Source organism: Eumetopias jubatus, unplaced genomic scaffold, assembly GCF_037043125.1.
Source record: "Eumetopias jubatus isolate StellerSeaLion01/CBP00866 unplaced genomic scaffold, mEumJub1_p1.0 scaffold_10, whole genome shotgun sequence".
NCBI classification, from domain to species: Eukaryota; Metazoa; Chordata; class Mammalia; order Carnivora; family Otariidae; genus Eumetopias; species Eumetopias jubatus.
The window spans coordinates 127,563,346-127,578,991 of NW_028274816.1; the positions used below are offsets into that span (position 1 = coordinate 127,563,346).

The 15,646-nt window shown below is 52.1% G+C and overlaps 1 protein-coding gene across 3 annotated transcripts in view; it reads right to left on the bottom strand.

The window, feature by feature from the left end:
• The window catches only part of SLC43A2 (solute carrier family 43 member 2), a 39,220-nt gene that overhangs the window by 19,636 nt on the left and 3,938 nt on the right, over nucleotides 1-15,646 (bottom strand). For all 3 annotated transcript variants that reach the window (XM_028109283.2, XM_028109282.2, XM_028109281.2), the window contains exons 3-5: nucleotides 9,724-9,937; nucleotides 8,507-8,562; nucleotides 7,358-7,434 (exon numbers count right to left, since the gene is read on the bottom strand). In XM_028109283.2, the coding sequence (XP_027965084.1) occupies nucleotides 7,358-7,434; nucleotides 8,507-8,562; nucleotides 9,724-9,937 (347 nt within the window). The remainder of the gene's footprint in view (nucleotides 1-7,357; nucleotides 7,435-8,506; nucleotides 8,563-9,723; nucleotides 9,938-15,646) is intronic.

The window sequence follows — 15,646 nt, forward strand, 5'->3', positions numbered from 1 at the left end:
CCCTCACACTGACTTTGCAAATCCACGGTCTCCCAAGCCCACCAGCTGGGGGCACACCCTGGGCCTCAGGGAAAACCCACAAGGCCCCTTCCAGAGGTGAGCCTTGTCCAAAAGTGGCTGGTGTACACGCCCAGAGCTCTGTACAACCTGTGTAGGCCGGGATCCAGGTACCAGTCTGGACAAGCAGACTCAGCAAAGCTGGGCTATTTCCTAACCCCAAACAACCGGGCAGCTCCAAGCACACATTGCCAGGAAAAGGTCCTTGTGGTCACCTTTCCGCTTCACTGCTGGGGGGGGGTGGGAGGGACTCCACTCCCGAAACTACCTCATTTGCCTCCCCAGCCAGGCCCAGCCCCGCTGATACCTCCACTGCACTTTCTGTTCACCCCTGGACATGTCACGTGGTGAAGCAAACTCACAAGGCAGAACTTCCGATGGGCGAATTTTTCCCAGGTCAATGGCGATCAGCTGGCTATTTTGGGTTCTTAAGGCACAGGAGAGAAACCAAAGGACAGAACTGGCTCCAGGCATTGGGAATCATGCTCACCTGGCACCTAGGCTCCCCGAAGGCTGGTTGGGGTGCTGTGGGGATTTTCTCCTGGTTGTAGAAATGGGTCAGCCGAGCAGAAATGCCAAATTCCCACCCCACAACTAGGGGGCATGCGCTTTCTTGCTGTACTCCGATTCTTTTCCTTCACCTCTTCTCGGTATTTGAAGAAAGCTATTTATTTTGTTTTCATCAAACAGTTGGGACTCCCATGGGATCATTTCTTCCTCAGATTTAAAGTCAGACTTCAATGAGTCAAATAGGAAAAGTCCACAGAGAAATTTTTCATTAAGGACCCTGCCAACGTTTTGTAACCACTTCTCCAGGAGGTTTCCAGTTCAGAACCCCCTGTCCCGCCCACACGGCGGGGAGGGGGGGCGGGGGGTGCAGAGTAATGAAGTGGAAAAGATATGTCCACAATGTTGGCTGCCATCTGCTCCCATTTCTAAGCAACCCCAGGCCCTGGATCGCAGGGTGGCGGCCCAAAGACGCCGCCTCAGCCGCCGGCCGGTATTTACACTCCAGCCAACGAAGCGACTTAAAGGGTTGTACAAACGTTAGACATTGGGCAAACAGACCAAAGTGTGCTGTCCAGATGTCCAGTAGGGAAGCTGAGGCTCTGCACCTCAGGGAGTGCTCTGTTCCCATGGAGTGACCTGTCGCCCTCCTCCTCTGAGGTTGTCCCATGGCCCAGCTCAGACCCTCTGCTGCGGGGACCTGGGAAAGCCACCTGGCTGTCAGGCAGCCCACCTGGCATGGGATCCCGTCTTGCCCCTCTGAGCCTCCACTCTAGGGGCAAGGATCACCCACGAATACAGACCTCTCAGGCTCTATTGGCCATCTCTCTCTGGTCTGTGGGGAAAAGGCATTTTGCCAACCTGAGGCCCACTCTCCACCAATGGGGTGACAGCTCACAGCCCCTGGTCACTTTTATTTATACCACAGCCCATGCAACACAAACCTCCTTAGAACTCAGAAAGTCGGGGGCACCTGGGTGGCTCAGTTGTTTAAGCAACTGCCTTCGGCTCAGGTCATGATCCTGGAGTCCTGGGATCGAGTCCCGCATCGGGCTCCCTGCTCAGCAGGGAGTCTGCTTCTCCCTCGGACCCTCCCCCTTCTCATGCTCTCTCTCATTCTCTCTCTCTCAAATAAATAAAATCTTAAAAAAAAAAACTCAGAAAGTCCCCAAATTAAGGTTTCCATGGCAACACATTCCCCCAGATTCCCAGGTTATCACAGAGTGATTATCCAAGGCCCCAAAGAAGTTGTAGGAGATTTGATTTAGGAGGCTCCTAAAGGAAACCCTGAAGACTCCTTTGTCCCCCAAATTAGAACATGGGTGGGAGACACAAACAGAAAGTACCATTGTGCTGCTAGCTCGGCGTCTTTGGGAACCGATCCTGAGGGTTCTGCTTTTTAAAGTTCTGCTCTTCAGCTCTGCTCAGCAGAAGCCTCAGCCAGCCCTAAAACATTGCCCAAGAGCTCCAGCTTCTCATTCCCCTTTTGGGGTCTATTCTGGAAAACAGAGCCATGAGAGCCCTCATCTGAGACAGTACTGGACAGGAGAATGCCCACTGAGATCCCTCAGGCCAGGGGCAGTGGTGGAGGGGGAAAATGACTTAGAAAGTGCTTAGGGAGTTGGCCCACGTACATAGAAGGGGGGGGTCAGCAGGATGGGGGTGAGGGAATAGTAATTGAGCAGCTTCTTGGCACCTCTAGACCGGAGGTTGTGAGGCGTCAGATAGCATATATTTTAGGTCTTGCAGGCCATATAATCTCTGTACAACTACCTCACTCTGCCCCACAGCACAAAGGCAGCCGCACACATAGTTAACAGTAGGCATAGCTATGTTCCAGTAGAACTCTGTTTACTGGCGCCTGCGGGGCTCAGTCAGTGGAGCGTCTGCCTTCAGCTCAGGTTATGATCTCGGGTTCCTGGGATTAAGTCCCGCATCCAGTTCCCTGCTCAGCGGGGGGCGGTCTGCTTCTCCCTCTGCCTTTGCCCCTCCCCGTTGCTCCTGCTCTCTCTCTCAAATAAATGGATAAAATCTTTGAAAAACACAAAAAAATACAAAAAAATGAAACTTTGTTTACAAATCCGTACCCCCCAACTGAGGCAGCTTTTAGGCCACAGGTGTGAGCCCTGGAAGCCGAGTGGGGTAGAAGGGCTGTGCAGGGGGCAAGGATCACCCGCGAGTACAGACCTCTCAGGCTCTATCAGCAGTGACCACCAGGCTGAATGCACACAGATCCGTCCGCCGACCCACCTCAAAACAGCCACGAGCCCTAGCTGACCAATGGCCCCCTCACAACTGCGTCGCGGTACCAAAAATGGAAAATTCCACACATTCCCATACCTCCTCACTCCCCACCTGAACCACAGCCCCCCAGCACTGCCTCCTGGCAGACAGTCTCTCCCTCGCTGTCCTGCCCGGCTGCTTCCTTGTATTCAATAAACTTCTGTGTCCTTCGTGCTGCCTGGGGTGAATTCTTCCACTGCCAGTGCCACCGGCCTCCACCCGCTCGGGTCGCCCCACACCTACCAGTGGTCTGGATTTGGCCTGGGGGCAGCAGTTTGCTAACCCCTGCTCTAGACCCAAGAAGGGAGACCTTAGGAGACAAGCCACCAGCCTCCCTTAAATAGATCTCTGCTAACCGAACCCTTGAGGCTAACAGTCAAATGGTTTTCTTCCCTGGCCACTGTGTATCCTGTGTACCTTTGACTCCCAGTGGGACAGCGAGGAGCTAATAGGAATGCTCCTGCTGCAGTACTTTTGACCTTCACACAGACCTATTAGAGGTTGATGAAAGCAACAGACACTTCCGCAGAAAAATGCACCTGCACACACAGTTTGCTTGCATACAATCTCAAGGGAAATACAGCCTTCCTTAAACTTATTCATGATCACCCAGAGGCCTAAAAACCCTAGGGTAAGATCCCTTGCTCACTCAGAAAGAGAGCTAATTTTTTTACATATATGAAAGAGCTCTTATAAAACACTTAAAAAAAAAAAGATAAACAACCCTGTAGAAAAAACTGACAAATTGCACAAAAACAATTCACAGAATACAAATGACCACAAAAAAGAGGTAGAAAAATACTCTGTCTCACAAACAAGTAAAGAAAAATTTTTTTAAAATCATGGTATACAGGGACGCCTGGGTGGCTCAGTCAGTTAAGCGTCTGCCTTCGGCTCAGGTCATGATCTCAGGGTCCTGGGATCGAATCCTGCATCGGGCTCCCTGCTCCACGGGGAGTCTGCTTTTCCCTCTCCCTCTGCCTGCCTCTCTGCCTACTTGCACTCTCTCTCTGTCAAATAAATAAATAAAGGGCGCCTGGGTGGCTCAGTTGGTTAAGTGACTGCCTTCAACTCAGGTCATGGTCCTGGAGCCTCGGGATCAAGTCCCGCATCGGGCTCCCTGCTCAGCGGGGAGTCTGCTTCTCCCTCTGCCCCTCCCCCCTCTCATGTGCTCTCTCTCTCTCTCTCATTCTCACTCTCTCAAGTAAATAAATAAAATCTTTTAAAAAAACGTTAAAAAGATCATGGTATATCATTTTCACCAGATTAGACTGGCTAATATTGAAAAGACTAGTAAGAGGGTCTGGGGAAGGGGTGTGGAGAAAGGGCCACTCTCAACCATGCTGGTACGATAGTATCAGGATGGAACCTATAGGGAAGGCCAGCAATCCCACTTCCAGGAATTTATTTTACAGAAAGGTATATACAGGGGTGTGTTCTCTCTAGCATCATCATAAATCAGAAAGACTGGAAAGCAACCCAAGTGTCCATGAGGAGGAAACTGGTTAAATAAATTATGGTACATCTATATTATAGCATAACATAAAACTGTTTCATAATGAGGTAGAGCTCTAGAGTTTAAAATAATAAGGTAGAGGGCGCCTGGGTGGCTCAGTCGTTAAGCGTCTGCCTTCGGCTCAGGTCATGGTCTCAGGGTCCTGGGATCGAGTCCCACATCGGGCTCCCTGCTCAGCGGGAAGCCTGCTTCTCCCTCTCCCACTCCCCCTGCTTGTGTTCCTGCTCTCGCTGTCTCTGTCTCTGTCAAATAAATAAAACCTTTAAAAAAAAATAAAAAATAAATAAATAAATAAAATAAAATAATAAGGTAGATTTCTAAGTACTGGCAGAAAAACACCTGAAAGAAGTGAAAAAGGCAAGCTGTAACAGCCTTTTTTCAAAAAAGAGTAACATTGGCATATGCAGATTTTTTTTAATACTGAAGAGATATATTCTAAACTGATGAAGGTGTGCTTATAGAATTTTAGTCTACACTTTATATTCCTAAAATATTGACTTCTTAAAATAAACATTTTTGTTTATAATCATAAAAAAAATCCAGAAAACAAATCCTTATAGGCCAGCTAGCCTCCCCTAAATGTTCCTTGATAAAAACTATAAGCTCATTTTAAAGGCTTTCTTTCTTTCTTTTTTTTTTTTTTTAAGTAGTCTCTATACCCAACGTGGGGCTTGAACTCAACCAGGAGATCAAGAGTCATAAGCGAGCAGGGGGGAGGGGCAGAGAGAGAGGAAGACAGACAGACTCCAGGCTGAGTGTGGAGCCCCGACATGGGGCTCGATCCCAGGACCACGAGGTCATGACCTGAGCCAAAATCAAGAGTTGGACGCTCAACAAACTGAGCCACCCGGGTGCCCCCCACCCCCACAGGCTTTCTTAAAGGTGGTTCACGGTGTGGTGGTTTTTACCCATTTGTCTTGTGCTTTATTACAATAAAGCATCCTTCTGCATCTCAGAGCATAAACTCCTGACATTCAAGACGCATCTTTTTTTTATCCCAAAATTCAGAACTGCCACAACATAGGCACAGCATGACTAAAATAATGGGGATGATGCCAGGTTTTTTAATTTTCATTTTGATGAAAGAACTGGTCATTTTCATGCTGTCAAAGAACAAATAGAACCATGACTCTTGTTTCATAAAATTTACACAACTTAGTGGGATTTGTGTACTTTGGATAGTTCTAAAATATTTCTTAGAGTTTCGACATCTGTTTTCCTCTGGGAATTTGAAAGGGAGGGGGATACATCCGTTTTTTTGGGTTTTTTTTAAAGATTTTATTTATTTATTTGACAGAGAGATAGAGCCAGAGAGCACAAGCAGAGGAAATGGCAGAGGGAGAGGGAGAAGCAGGCTCTGCACTGAGCAGGGAGCCCAATGCGGGACTCGATCCCAGGACCCTGGGATCATGACCTGAGCCGAAGGCAGACGCTCAACCATCTGAGCCACCCAGGCGCCCGGGATACATCCGTTTTAAAAAGAAATCTACCTGGTTAAAAAAATAGAAGTAAAAATGCACAAAAGAGTACAAAGTCAATCTTCCTCCAATCACAGAGGACAAGGCAGCCAGAGTTCCCAGATTTGTGCGTGTCAGTCACACCCGTTGTCACCCATACCTGTGTGTCACCTACAGCCCAAGCATACCACACACACAGCCCCTGCTGTGCCTTTCTCACCTAACACAGACTTCTCTGAACTCTCCATTTCCATGGGCTTCCACCGGACAGTTACCCCTTCCCACCGGGACAAAGTTACCCAGGCAAAGCACAGGAAGGGGGAATGAAGTAGCACTGGCCCTGGCCGGGCCTGGCCGCAGGCTCATAGCCTGCAGGCAGGGGGTCATGCAGATGCCAGCACCTCTTCAAGCTCCCTCCAAGAAGACCAGCAGCCCCAGGGCTCCCTCAGAGCCAAACAAGAGCCCCTCAACAGCAGGACTCCTGACTCATTAGTGGAAGAGACCGGAGTGCCCTGCAGTTGGCGATGGCAGGTACTGTGTCATAAAAACCTTCTCACAGGGAAACAGGCAAGCCAGACTTTCCTGTCAGACAGAAATCTCTCTGAAGAAGTATTCTCACTTCTTTCCCACTGGCCAGCTCTGAAGGGCCAGCCTGCAGAGAGCTCCCTTCTTCCTCCTAGGGAAGACATTTCTGGCCTTCTTTGACTTTCTTTCTTCCAACAACCTCTCTCACCCCACAAAGAAGCACGTTCTGTGGTATTCTGCTGCTATAGATAAGGGGGCACTCAAGCATCCCAAGAAAACATCTCCCTCCCCAGGGTGGCTCTCTGTATGCTGGCATTTAGAAAACCAAGAAGAGAGGCAGCTATGTACGCCCCTGAGTTTTTCATTCCATCCTGGACAAAGGCAACGGTTCGGGGTGGGGAGATTCCAAGGGAGGGTTGTTTTTAGGTTGCACTGTTAGCCAGAGCTACCATAGAAAATGAGAGAAAAGAACGTGTGTGGCAGCCTTTTTCTCTTTGCTCCTGTCTTCTCTGGGCACACAGCTAGTGAGCTGGCTTCCTCAGCACCTAAGCTAAGGTCAGCAGGCAAGGGATGGGCCTGCTCTGAGAGCCCTGCTCGGCTGCCTTCAGGCCTACCTACAGGACCTCCCCAGCCCAGGAGGCCATGACTGGCTTTGCTGCCAGGCCACTTCATCCCCAGCAGCCCTCTCTTGCTTGGGAGGTCCAGGCATAGGTAGGCAGATGGAAGGCGAGGAAATGGAAGCCAACAAAAGTTGCCTCAAACTCGCAGAGCGATGACTGAATGAGAGATCTTTAAAATATCACCTTGCGGCACCTGGGTGGCTCAGTCGTTAAGCATCTGCCTTCGGCTCAGGTCACGATCCCGGGGTCCTGGGATCGAGTCCCGCATCGGGCTCCCTGCTCAGCGGGAAGCCTGCTTCTCCCTCTCCCACTCCCCCTGCTTGTGTTCCCTCTGTCGCTGTATCTCTCTCTGTCAAATAAATAAAATCTCAAAAAAAAAAATCAATACTTACTGTTAATGAGGTGAAAGTCATGCACATCCCACCAAAGCCGTTCAGAGCCAGGGAAACGAAGATGAGCACAGAGAGAGCTGTAAGGAAACAGGAAGCTCATAATCGGGGACCGCAGCTGAGCTTCAGGGAGGCGAGGGCCTGGCCCAGGGCCTCGCAGGGAGCAAACGGAATGGATGACAACCCATCTGGGGTTAGTGACGGACACCTGGGGAACTGCAACAGGCCCTTCCTCGCCACCCCCCGCTAGCCTATTTTACAGAGCTTGGGCTCCTGCAAACGGGGTATCCCTACCCCTCTTTGTCCACTAACCTTAGCAGCACACCAGAGGCCTAAAGAAGCTGCTTCACTGAAATCAAAACTACAGGTGCTCAAAAATCAGTGGATAAGCCCGGCTAAGATTTTGGTGTTTGTTCTGAAAGTCTTTGAAGCAACGGCTCCACTGAACAGGCTTGGAGACCAATTGGATTCTAAGCCTTTTTTTTTTTTTCTTTAAAGATTTTATTTATTTATTTATTTGACACAGGGCGGGGGGGCAGGCAGAGGGCGAGGGAGAAGCAGGCTCCCCACTGAGCAGGGAGCCCGATGCGGGGCTCGATCCCAGGATCACAACCCGAGCCGAAGGCAGATGCTTAACGACTGAACCACCCACGTGCCCCCCCGCCTTTTTTAAAGTAGGCTCCACGCCCAACGTGGAGCTCGAACTCACGACCCGAGATCAAGGGTCACATGCTCTTCCAACTGCGCCAACCAGGCACCGCAGCTTCTAAGCCATCTTTACAGTTGCTGGCCTGGGCTGCCTTAGGGGACTCAGCTCCCAACTTATGCACATACCCCTCAGCTGGCCTGGTTCTTAGAACTCATCTCAGCTTGGGCATCAATGAGGCCATTGGGGACCGGCCTGGCTTGGTGATGGGATGGGACTACTGTACACCCGAGGAGCTTCTCTCAGATGTCGGTCTGGAGTGACTGTGGCTTACCAAGCCACCCATTCAGGACAAGTAACTGGGTGAAGGCTAACAGGCATCCCCCTCTAACTTGAGCAGTGAGCACCAGGCCTGGCATGGCTTTCTAGAGCAGGTGGGCCTGGGAGCACCTCTGGGCACTCTCTCCCCAACCCCTGACAAAAGGGTAGAGGAAAAGCATACTCACAGTTCGGGTTACTTGCTCCATATGCAATCAGCAAGCAGGAGACAGCAAAGCAAGCACTAAAACCAAGCAGAAATAGTACATTATTTATTATTATTGCTATTGTTAATAGTATTCTTTGGAAGTATTTACTATTGGTCAGAGGCTTTCAGAAAATTCACATACATTCTCTCATTTAACAATTCTAAGGAACATAATTGGCTCCATTTCACTGATGAAGAAAATTAAAAAAAAAACAAAGAAAGAAAAAAAAGACACACATTCTCAAAAGTCTCATAGCTAGCGGGTGTCTAAGCTAGAATTCAAGGCCCAAAGGCAGATCTGGTAAACACCACACTGCATCGTCTCCTCCCATCCTCAGACTGGAGAGGCCACGGCTCTGAAGCGAGAGGGCACGATCCGTTCCCCAGGTTTCTACGCCCGCTCTGCCCAGGGAGTGACAGAACCCCACTGGGCATGAGGGAGACGAGTGGCAGCTTCGGAATCCTCTCTGCTTAGCTCTCTCCTGAGGACAAAGGCCTCTTAAGCTCCAAAGAATGAATGAGACTGATCCTCCACCCGTTCCCTTCACAGTCACGGGTCTCACCCATTGCAAACCACTGCCCTGCGGATGATCATTCCCGGGGGACTGGTGTGGGGAGGGCTGTGGCCTGAGAGGACCAGCTGCTTGGTGGACCGACTCTTGAGTCTGGCTGACTGGAGCTTTACAGACCAGGGACACGTACCTCGGGAGGTGCGCAGGATGATCCCCTGGAGTGCTGGGAGTAGCAGAAGCAGCAGAACTTCTATTTTATCATTTTTAATCTTAGCCACTTTGACCTTTTTTTTGTACATGCGTTATAAAGCACATAAAACCTTAAGAATGGCATATGTGTATGTGACTGATAATTCCATGCTTATAATGGAGATACGTGTTCAAAATCTCTTTTTCTGACCGAGGTATAAGGTCAAGAAGACTGTGGAAACCAGTGTTCTTAATGGCAAGCAACTGCAAGCCTTCCCAGGCAGGCCTGGGGCCCTGAACCTTTTTTATGCAGTACTAGCACACAGCAAGGATCACAGTCCCTACTGACCTGGTGGCAGAATGGATAGGAACCCCGCTCTGGGTTCTGAGCATTTAGGGAGCTCCACAGTGCACCTGATAGCAGGGACCAGGATTCCTGACAGTGGGGCTCTCAGCCCAGGAGTGCCACCTGCCCACCCCCAACCCCTGCACTGACCTGCCCAGTAGCCTGAGCTTCCTTGGGCCATATTTGTCCATGACGATGCCCAGAGGCAGGGTGATGGCACTGAGCAGGAAGGAGCCTACGGTGAAGGCCAAGTTTAGCATCTCATCCTGGGCCTTGCAGCTGAGCCAGCCATTCATCCAGGTTATCTCCTCGTGCTCCTGCTGCGGCTCCGCTGTGCCCCCCACTGTGCCGTTGGTGACAATCTCTGTGTGTGTACAGGGAGGGAAACTTGATCACAGGGTGGAGGCAGGGATTCCCAAAGATCAGAGGGGCAGATGCACATTCAGACCCCACTGGAAATGGCAGGGCTGGCTCTGGCTACTGCAAGCAGGCTTGGCTGTCCATTTGGCCCAAGCCCCTTGGAGCGATAATGCAGAGGCTTTTATCTTTTGTGGAGGTCGCAAACCCTCTGGAGAATCCAGTAAAGGAAGCTATGCTCCTCCTCCTCAGAAAATGCACACAGAGGCTTGTCCACAGTTTCAGGGGTTTCCTGTGTCCCTTGAAGCACACCTGAGCCCCAGGTTGGGATTCCCGTTCTAAAGTAACCTACACCGGAGAAGAGTAGGCCTCAGGACCCAGCCTAGGCTGTGGGGCCACAGGCCGGCCCAAACCTTCTCAGCAGCTCTGTCCAGTCTGTCAGGGCTCGATCCTAGACCACCCGGGAGGGACAAGCTGCCGGTGTCACTGCAATGCCCTGGTTCTCCTCGGTCAATCAAGGGGAAGAGTGAGCGGGCCTCCTGTACTGCTAGGTACCGGAAACTTCTCAAGCGTATAAGCCATCTGCTACCTCCCCCTGTTATTTTCACAGCATCAAGCACCCCCATACGCTGTGCCACTGAACCCCTTGGAGAAGTTTTTATAAGACAGCCCCAAGTCATTAGCTTTCACTTGTTGAGGTCCACCTTTCTTACTTTCCTTGCTGGGGTCAAGTGTTGCTGTCCCCTGTGGCCACACCTGTGCTGCCTGCAATCTTGGCTCTAATCTCCCCTCCAAAGTCCACCCAGCACCCAGACAACGAAAAATAGGGAGGACGAAGTGCTGCAGCAGCAGCCGCGGGCGGGAGGGTGGAGCCCAGGCAGGAAGGCAGCGGAGGAAGCCTCTCCTTCTCCCGGCACTGCTAGTTAGAGATGCTGACTAATCCTGCCAGAGACCAGCAGCCTCTGATTACATGCGAGGTCACACTGGGAGAGTCAAGGAAACACCTTTCTCCCGATAACTGCCCGCCTCCCGATTGTGGCCCTCTGGCGCCAGGGCTGTAAAGCTGAGGTCTGCAAAGGCCTGCCCAGGCCTCCCAGGGCTGCCCCAAGGTCATGGAAAAGGATGCACCGAGGGTGAATCACGCTATATGCCAACCTCTAACTAACAAGCCCTGCTGGGGGCACATTGACTGAGGGTGAGGTGCCAGAATATGGCCTCTGGGTTTCAATTTTGGTTCCTCTACTTCCTACCTGTATAACCTTGGAAAAAGGACTTAATCTCGCTCTATCTCGGTTCCTTTATCTGTAAAATAGCACAATATAATAGTCGTATCTACCTCCTAGAGTCGGGTGGAAGATACATGAGGAAATCCGGACAACATTCTAGAGCTCACACGGACATAGAAAGTGCTCAATGAACAACAGCTATGCGTTGCTATTATTATCACTATTATGGGAGGCTTGGGATGGTGTAACTGGCTGGCAGCAGAGCTGGACAAAGGAACCGGGGGCAGGGTTCCACAACCGTGTGTGCAGCAGGACTTTGTGTCTCGTCTCCCACTGGGCTGGGGGCCCACGTCCCCAGCCCCTCACCCAGGTCCTGGTGTACAGCAGGTGTTTACTGAATGAATGAAAACGATGAAGTCACGGAATCAGATCATGATGGCCAAAAGGATGCAGAGAAAAGAAAGGAAACAGGATGTACGGAACCACGGTGAAGATAGAGGGGATTTAAGGAGATAAAAGGCACAAGGTCAACCTCCTGAAACCACAGAAACAAAACCTAACAAGCCATAAGCCAGATACTCTCCCCAACCCCAATCCCTGCCACTTTGTTTCCTAAAAGAGGCCCTACTCTGCTGACAGCCAAAACACATGACAAATGGGACCATCTGAGTCCATTAGCATCCAGGTCAGAACCCCCACACACACTGCCTTAGCGGGGCCTGAGCTGCTCACCCCTGGCGGGGTAGCTTCTGCAAAAGCGGAGCTGCCTCTCAGGCTGGCTCTGGTTTCAGGTGACGGCTGGCGGCCAGCAGCAACAGGAACTGGATGTGAAGTGGGAGGACAGGGTCTCCACACCACAATGGCCGTTTCCAGGCTGGTGAGCAGACACGAGCAAAGCAGAGCAGGTGTCACAGAGTGGAAGGTTGGAAAAGGCACCTTGGGGTCCAGGATCATTGGCTTGTGAACCCTGACTGTGGCCACACAGGGTCTGGAGCCTGTGACTGCACTAAAGAACACAAAAGGACTCAGGGCTTGGGGCGTTCTGGGGTCTGCAGCTGCAAGCGGAGAGCCAGAGCTGGACAGGTAACAAACAGATGGAGCCAGGCAGCACTGTTTGTGAGTAGAGGCCCCAGGGTGCCTGCCCCCGGCTTCCCCAGAGCTGGACCCCTAAATCCAAGACTGCACTCGCCACAAGAGAGAAGATAAATCCCAAGGCAATGTACTCAAGGCAGTCCCTCTGACTTGCCGTAACTGGGGATAGTGGTGGAAACATCTTGAACTGTTTAGAGAGAACTAGACAGGGGCACTCATGAGGAGGGAGGCAGGAGTGGAGGGAAGGGTATCTGTCCCCCGTCTTTTTTTTTTTTTAAGATTTTATTTATTTATTTGACAGAGAAAGAGAGAGCACAAGTAGGAGGAGCGGCAGAGGAAGAAGCAGGCTCCCCCACCAAGCAAAGAGCCCGACATGGGGCTCGATCCCAGGACCCTGGGATCATGGCCTGAGCCAAAGGCAGATGCTCAACCGACTTAGCCACCCAGGTGCCCTGTCCCCCATCTTTCATCCTGGAGCCACTACACATAGGAACAGGAACTTATACACCTTGGGCCACGAGCTTTCTCTCTCTCTCTCTTTTTTAAGATTTTATTTAGGGGCGCCTGTGTGGCTCAGTTGGTTAAGCATCTGCCTTCGGCTCAGGTCATGATCCCAGGCTCCTGGGATCGAGCCCCATGTTGGGCTCCTTGCTCGGTAGGGAGCCTTCTTCTCCCTCGCTTCCCCACTCGTGCTCTCTCTCTCTCAAATAAATAAATATTTGTTTTAAAAAACCAAAACCTTAAAGAAAAGATTTTATTTATTTATTTGTCAGATAGAGAGGGTGAGCACAAGCAGGGAGAGCGGCAGGCAGAGGGAGAAGTAGGCTTCCCCCACGCTAAGCAAGGAGCCCGATGCGGTACTCGATCCCAGGACCCTGGGTTCATGACCTGAGTCGAATGAAGACAGATGTTCAACCGACTGAGCCACCCAGGCATCTCCAGCTTTCTCTCTTTAAAATCCCTGCCAACTGGACTACCTGACCCCTGCACGCCTGCCTCTAGGCAGTGATGTCCAGCAACAGATAAGCCTGGGGTAGGGAGTCTCAGTGGCCTCTCTTGTCTGCCCATGAAGCAATGCAAGAGAGTCCCTTGCTCCTAGAGGAGACTAAATCTTTGATGAGCCCAGCTTTGTTGGCAGTAAACAGCCCACATGAATAATCACAGATCCGGCAGATGCCCAAACACAGCCACACCCAGGCTGTTCCTCCCTCTCTGCTCCCACCTGGGCCACCGTGGGCCAGGAGAGACACAAACAGATAAGCACCAAAGAAAGTGTCAAGCCCCAGGGTGCCCCTCTGCTCCCAGCCTAGAGCGCAGGCCTCGCCCCAGCCCAGCCTGTTCCGCACCTCACCTGCACCTGTTTATCAAACAGATGCCTCTCTGTGGGCAGCCAGAGTCGCCTGGCTCAGCCCGGCCAGGAAGGTGACCCAAGAGGACAGGCAAGGAATTGGTGTGGCCAGAGTGTGCCGAATCGCTGTGAGGCTGCTGAGGGGCCGGGAAGAGAGAACAATGCCTGCACTGTTCAGGCCTCCTCGCAGAAGACTCACACACAATCTGTACAGTGAAAGTAGGGGACAAAAGGGGGTGCTATGACCCCACTTGGGCTCCCCTGGCATCCCTGGATCAAAGAGGGGGTTCCTCCCACCCCAGAGAAACAAAGGGAATGGGGAGCCGAACAACTGGCTGCATGATGCTTAAAGGAGAAAGGGGCACTGGGCTGGAGGCTCCTCTGAACTCCTGGGCAGCCCCCTTCTCTGACTGCTTACTGAGCCCTCCCTCCCCACCCAGGATGCAGGCCCCTGGACCTCCCGGCCGATGGTCCCTGCCCCGGGATCTCCTGTCTCGCTCCCAAATCCTTAGTCTATCCGGCAACAGGAAGCAGTATCTCAGTCCAACAGGGGGATGTAGGTGAGAGGTCAGTCTCAGAAGCAGAGCAAACAGAAGGCAGGACACAGACAGTCAGAGGGCCATCCTGGGTAGGCCGGAGCCTAGCCCCTAGCTGTGGCCACAGACTGCCTGTGTGTGCTGGCCACTTATTCAGTGGTATTCATTCCGTGTCACTTAGTGCTCTCTCACCCCCACCCGTACTCCACACCAGCACACCAAGAGCTTTGGAGCGGCCACGTTGCTTGCCCGATGTCTCACAGATAGCACATCACGGAGAAGCCCTGGACTTGAATCCAGGCTGCTGGGCCTCTAAGTTCCTGCTTAACCGTTAGGCTGTGCTGACGCTGTACTACCTGGGCTAGAGGCTTTCAGAGAGAATATGCTGAAGGAACCGAGACGCACAGGCTGTCACCGTGTCAGGGACAGCACCAGGTGGCCCTTAATGACCCCCAGTGTGAATGGGACTGCCCCCAAGATCCTCCCTGAAAGTCAACCCAAGCTGGACAGAACCTTAATGCAACACCACGAAGGCAGGTGGGGCCAGCGGATGTGGGAGAGGGAAAGTGGGTCATGAAATGGGAAGAAGAAAGGCAGGGTTGGTAGGAAAGGCTGAGGGCGCCAGCTTCTTTCTCTGACATGTTGTGAGGCCGTGGGCACCAGCCTTCAGACCTTCTTACCCCATTGCTACAGAATGTTTTGTTTTGTTTTTTTTGATCCAAAATAAACCCGGAGGTGGGGGGGGGGGGTGGGAGTAGAGGTAGTGGAAACAGTCACATTCACAGCAATACAAGTAAAAGGGTGGGTTTTCAAAAGCTCTCAAAAGCCAGCAGCCTTTGCGTGAGGAGGAGACCATTAAAAGAGGGCCTCCAAGCAGCAGGGAATGTCTCCTGTCCACATCTGCAGCCTCAGCCCACCTGTGGGGGACCAGGCCTGGCTCTGCTTTCCTGCCTGACCACAGCCCTCTACCCTCTCGGGGCCCAGGGGACCAGCTTCCTGCAGTGTTCGTGAGGGGTAAGGCTGCCCTGCCAGCACAGGCAGAGAGACTGCAGTGGTCAAGAGCAGAGCACTCGGGTCTGCCTTGGTCTCCCCGGATGAGCCGGACTGCGACTTCCTCAGGCAGAGGCCACGACTCCCACCCGCACCCCACGCCCAGTATGTGGCAAGACCTCAACAATTCCTAAGAGTTTAATAGGTGAATCTGACCGTCACCCTCCTCTGCCTCTGTCACTGCTTCCCACCTTGAGAATAAAATCCAACTTCCCCAAGTGGCCTCCTAGGCCCTGGGGGCCCTGGCCTCCTCCCAGCTCTTCTTGCCCCTCCCCTCCCGACTCACCTCTCTTTGCCCTCCACGCTTCTGCCTAAACATCAGAGGGGCCCTCCCACCCAAGTTGAACCAGATCCTCACTGCTGTCGCCGGAGTCCGGACCACCACTTGGGAAGTATATGGTCTGTGTGTTTGATGCTGGCGGACTACAGACTCCCTGAGGGCCAGTACCTCTCTGCACCCCCAG